This window comes from Ceratina calcarata, unplaced genomic scaffold, assembly GCF_001652005.2.
Source record: "Ceratina calcarata isolate Rehan_Ccalc_2016 unplaced genomic scaffold, ASM165200v1 scaffold79.2, whole genome shotgun sequence".
In the NCBI taxonomy this organism is placed as follows: domain Eukaryota; kingdom Metazoa; phylum Arthropoda; class Insecta; order Hymenoptera; family Apidae; genus Ceratina; species Ceratina calcarata.
Window position 1 is genome coordinate 18,929 of NW_017179212.1, and position 6,014 is coordinate 24,942.

Here is a 6,014-nt window from a genome sequence, read left to right on the forward strand (position 1 = left end):
AATTTATAGAAAAATCAGCGTTAAATGCTCTTTTATTTTTAAAGCTTTTATTTACAATAGATTAAGCAAATTCTATTTAATACGAATTTCCGCAGTGAATTCTCACTTTTAACTCTCATTGTACATCATATGAGCCGACAGACAATGAGATAATTAACAAAGAGATAATGGCACTCGCAATCAATGCTACCGTTTGAAACCATACGTGTATTGTTTGCGGCTATGAGCAGAACGCTGGTTAATCGGCTCAAGGCAATGTACCTAATCGTGATTATCTTATAATTCCTTCCTACCGCTTCATAATTATTAGGGATGTACAGTTTCACAGGAATTACCAGTATTATCTAACACTGAACGAGTTAAATACAGTCAATTGTATTTGTATCACTTAAATCTCATCTATTCTTCGTTGGTTATTCCTGAATGAAAGTTTCATTTCAAGATATTCTGCTTTCGATCGAATAATGAAACATTTTAAATCAAGTGGTAAAATATGCTTCTGACGTTGTCTGTATTTTATTAATAAAAAAAATATGTATTATTCTTCGTGGTCAAAGTACGTTTAGTATTACGCATTAAGCGAATCGAGGAAAATACTGTATGCACTCGACGACGCAATTAAACAGTTATGCACTCGCCTAAAGCTGAGGTGAATATGACTACACATGTTGAGCGCGCGGAATCATAAATTACATCGCTGTAGAATGCCAGCCACGTTCGAATCGTATTTCCCAAAGTTGCCATAACTTCGGTTACCGAAAGCGAATTAGTGGTACACGCACAGCACGAGATACAAACGTGTTTAGACTTTTGCAAATGCATCCAGGTACATGGGTGATTGGTATGAATTCGTTATCGGTTATCGATTAGTGAGCAGAATGTTAGAACATATTGAGATATATTGATTTTCCAGAAGTTTACCATCGTGTTTGCGGATTAACTAGAATCATTAGAAACCGTCCAAGTTTCCCTAACAACAATTCGTATCAATTTGTATTTGTCCATCGATAAATTTTGCAGAGTAATCAACGTTGCACATCAAACTGAAATGTATTAATAGGAGGAATTAATTCTACTAAGATTCGTCCACTTCAATTCGGGTTAAATGTTACATCGAAATTGGAGATTAAATGAAAATGTTTGAATATGTTGGAAACTGTAAAGGAAACCGTAAACCACATTATGTATTTTACATTGAAGTGAAAGCAATTTTGTGGAACTCGTTTGCAAACTAATTTTCAGTCTACACTTTACCAATCTAACTTTCGATTAACGCTTTATGGCGCTGATTTTCAATTAACATTTCGCAGGCATTTCCCGTTTTACTACCGGTATTTACTGTATCATATTTTAGTTAAAAATTAAAGTAAATTGAAATGCGATGTTTGTTTTTATGGTGACAGAAGGTTGTCGATATTAACGTAAGAATATGAAAAATGACGATCGCTCTCAAACATAATTTACTGACAGATTATGCTGTCCTTCCAGCAGAATCCACGTGATTTATCACTGGCAAGTCCCGTTCTTTTTCTAGAATATAAACCTTCTAACACATAATACAGTTATTTCTGTTTTATCAATCATTCAATTGTACCTTGAATTTAATACATATTTCATTTCGATCTTCGCGTGAGATATCACATTTACAGTCACGCGAATTACACGTGCTTATAGAATATCCCGGATTATTTTATTCATTATGCAGGAATCGATGAGTTCATGTACAGACATACGAGATCATAATAGATCTACTCGTATATTTTGTCCGATATTAATGAATCAATATTACATAAAGACAGTTAATGTATATCAATGGAATTCAGGAATTCTTGGTTCTTCGATAAAAATCACTAATTTCTTCTACAAGCTTACATAACTATGAATTCCTTTTTCATGATAAGAGTGCGGATTTTTATCTCAAGGCATCGATTTTGAAAAGATTCTTTTACAGACAATTTTGCAAATATATAATTCTATCGATTTATGATTTATTTAAGAATTATAGTGGCGCTTACCCGACCGACGAAGAATCGTCTGTAGCATTTAGCCGTGTCGTCCTGGTCTATCCTGGGTTGCCAGGCTGGCTGGGCCGGAAGCAGTGCCCTGCCGGCAGAGTCCAGGGCGTGTCGATGATCGGTGCCATCGAGCCAGTATCCAGGCGGTGTCACCACCAGTGGTGGCTGTAATCCGGAAGTGGCTTGCTGGAGCGCAGCTTCCATGAGAGCCCTGCCGACGGGCGCATCACCGACCGGTGACGGGGACGGTGTTGGCGTGTGATTATTCTGATTAGCAGGACTCGACGCTGCCGCACGGTCCTCCCTCGGGGTCTGTAATCACGTGACATACTGGTCAGGGTCAGTCGCGATACCACGAGCATCGGATATCCACTTTCTGAGTGAACTCTCCCTTTACGGCAACCTCCTCGGAAGGCCTTTCACCGTTTTAAATTGGACACGCTTAAAAGATTCTACCGTAAGCTTAATTCTTTAATCCGGACGGAGCACGTTGAAAGAGATTTTTCTCCTAGGATTTGCGGCTGAATTAAAGTCTTGCTAGATTTCCTATCGGACTCACGTGGAGTTTTTTGTAATTGTAAGGTATTATTTGCTCGAGAGTTCGTACAACGGTAGAAGGAAATATAAAAGGCAAACTTAATTTGTAGGATTTTTATCACTGTGCATTTTACATGATTCCTTGTGCGGTCGGATTTTGTCAACATCAATAAAATGCCAAATAATCATACGTAACTCGTTAAATATCGAAGTTAGAAGGAAAACAACTTTTATTTGAAGCATTTTTCGCAATCTTGAAAAAAAGAATCTTTCTCGTAAAAAATGAGTGCCTACAATTTCTGCATACAAATTTTTTCGCTAGCGTCAATAATTAATTATTAAATAAAATTGTTCATTGCAAAAAAAAAAATTTTTCTTTCTAGTACACTTTTTGAAAGGGTGAACTGCTACTGTTCTTTCTATACTGTGGTTTTTACATGTGCAATCGATCAACGTTAAAGCGGAATAGCCATAACACCGCCAGTCATTCGTATCTTGGATTCAGTAATGCAATCTAACTGTACGTGTCAAATTTTATTCACCGGCATTGTTACCAGCGGAAAACGACTGTAATTATTTCCCTTCCTGCTCCTTTTTTCTTCCTTCATCTTCAACAGCATTATGCGTGCGCCTTTTGCGCGTGCACGCTTTTTAATGAATTTCATTTGGCACTACTGTTACAAACCATAAAGCGGCAAGAGAACTTCTTCTTACACGCTCGCGTTCCAACGTTCCTTTCATTGTCCGCGCTCAAGCCTTTTACGGGAATTTGAATAGTTTCGGTTGCATAAACAGTTCAGGCTAGGAAATTAGTGCTGGCTGCGCACTGTAACGAATGATGTAACCGGATACTAATATATGAACCGACTCAGTGGAACGCTATTTTTTATTGCACACGTTATTGAATAATGCTTCTCGTTTTTCTGTTATGTAAATAAAAAAATTAATGGACTTCTAAAGTGCATGTATATGATCAAACGTTTCAGATACACTCATGAAAAATTGATATCACGGTTTTTATTAATATTGAAAGTATTAATTATATCGTGCACGCACTACCTAGGAACTGAAATTAAATTGCTATGTATTGACGATTTCAGTTTTCATTTAGAAACTTTTAAACGAAAAGCGTGAAATAAGAGAAACTCCGGATTAGAATGTAATTCACGACAATTATACAATACTTGTACTCTGCTATGTAATCGCTTGAAATTCCTGACGACGCATACATTCAGTATACAGTAAGAGTCAGAAATTCATAATCCAGAAACATAATTTTTCTTCGTGTGAAATAAGTCACCCAATTAGCCAAACTATGAGCTATTAATTTTATTATTAAAAAAGATGATAAATCATGTGTCTGTCGATGTATGGAATATTGATTTAATGTCTGTATAGAATAGATAAAGCTAGATATTAAACATGAGAAACCTGATCATGTATGCTTTATAATGATATATCAGAAGTATGTCAACTTCCAAGTATTCACGTCTACTTAACTTCGCTTTGACTGTTAGTGATTGTTTGCTGTAGCTTGTTTCATCATGCATTAGTAGATACGTTACATAAATAAAAGTGCACTTTCATGCAATTCCATTCGTTTCGTCAGTCTTGAGTAGGCGATCGATTGGGAAAGGAAGAAACGGTCGTATTACCGGAAATCGAGACGCATCCGAGGATTCAACGTGTGCACGAAACCGGAACGATTGAATGGCTTCGCGAATTGGAAAGGGTAGCGAAATAAAAGCGTCCGTGAACGACAGTCAATGTCCCTAGCAAATAAATTTTAAACTTAAATGTTTATCATTGACAATTTTCACATGATTGTAAAAAAAAAAATACAATATTTTTCTTTTCGTATAAAATGAAGTCAATAATGTTTTCATTTTTTAATTTTATAAATGAATTGATGCATAAAATTCATATTATTCGATGAAAAGGTTGTGCAAATATTTTCGAAGCATTTATTTTTTAATTTAGAATTGAATGTATTTGTACCACATTAATTAGTACCAATTGAATGTGTTTGTACCAAAACACAGCTTAAGTAAATACAGTGGCGTGCAAATATTATCTGCAAACGTTAATAACGGTATTATTTATTCTTTATTTATTAATGGCGTTATACCGATATTTGTTCCGTTTCCAAACGATACACTTCGATTGTTCTCTATAATTGCTGATGAGTAACAGCAATTCATGGTCGGATACGTATATTTCTCTTTTTACGAAAAATTAACATTTCAGATCAGCCTGCAATTAATTTGAAATTTAGGTCAGCGTATTAATAAATGGCTCCCGTGTATTAATTCCGCCACGATTCAGTTGCTAATTTCGTGAATAATTAATAACTGGGCAAATGATAGTAAAGAACAGTAATAATTCATGAAAAATTCAATGCATAACCAAATATAGTACGATTGTAAATGACGATTCACTTATTGGCGTACATTGACGGTATTAAAGGTTTCATAATTGTTTCCGAGATAAACAAGTATTTCCCTCTCGGGCAGCAGTAATTATTATTAAAGCAGTCGTGTTATGTTTGAAAGAAGTCAACGACGCCATTAATGATCCATTGAAGAACGAATCACGGAATCCCGTCGCTGTAAATTTTCGTTTTGCGACCCGTTAATTCCAATTAATTTCACCACCTAGCGGAAACTATAATGCAGGAACATCGGAGCAGGAAGCATAGACGCATACGTATAACCGTTCTCGAGCGGGTAAATTGGAGCTCAACCATTTACGAGTCCACCGCCGCCGCCGTTGGAACCCGTTTCCAGTACTCAATAGAATTTTACAAGCACGCTCCCTAAAAAGACTGCAAAGTTCTCGCTTCGTTACTGCCTTAAAAAACTCAAACCCTATTCTGTTTGTAAATAGGAACTAACTGTAAGAATTGTTTTTAATTTTCCACCATTTGAAATTGTTTTTTATTTACTGATTTTATTATAGAAAAATTGATGATGAAAAATCCTTGAGAAATCAATTTTAATTTGAATATGCGTAAAATTATTGTCAGGATTTTATCAAGAAAATTGTCATACCGACTAAACGTGGCGGGTATCAAAAAGGAAACGTGTATTTGCAGACTGTCTTTGGCCATCGATACTTGACGGGAATTTAAACGGATACCCCGTGGGATCGCGCTATCCAAATTGGAATACGTCCACGTGTCAGGATAGATGACGTTTAAGTATACACACGTACGTACGACCGAAGTGCGCGGTGTTCATGACGCTCTGACACGCTCGTAAATGAGAGAAAACCGGTAGGAACACGGATAGTTTACTTATCGAACGTCACGTGTAACATTATCGAATCGTTAGGCCAAGTGCTGTTTGTGTTACCCTCGTTCAACGTGATCGAACATTCCCTTCCCACAGTATCCTCGGTCATTTTCGTTAGAAACTTATCGAAATCCTTCATGTTATATGTATATAGGTATGATTAAATCAA

General features: G+C 36.2%; 1 protein-coding gene across 12 annotated transcripts in view; it reads right to left on the reverse strand.

The window, feature by feature from the left end:
- The window catches only part of LOC108630922 (rap1 GTPase-activating protein 1), a 134,134-nt gene that overhangs the window by 10,519 nt on the left and 117,601 nt on the right, over positions 1–6,014 (reverse strand). For all 12 annotated transcript variants that reach the window (XM_018034508.2, XM_018034515.2, XM_026818454.1 and 9 more), the window contains one exon: positions 2,016–2,327. In XM_018034508.2, coding sequence (XP_017889997.1) covers positions 2,016–2,327 — 312 coding nt within the window. The remainder of the gene's footprint in view (positions 1–2,015; positions 2,328–6,014) is intronic.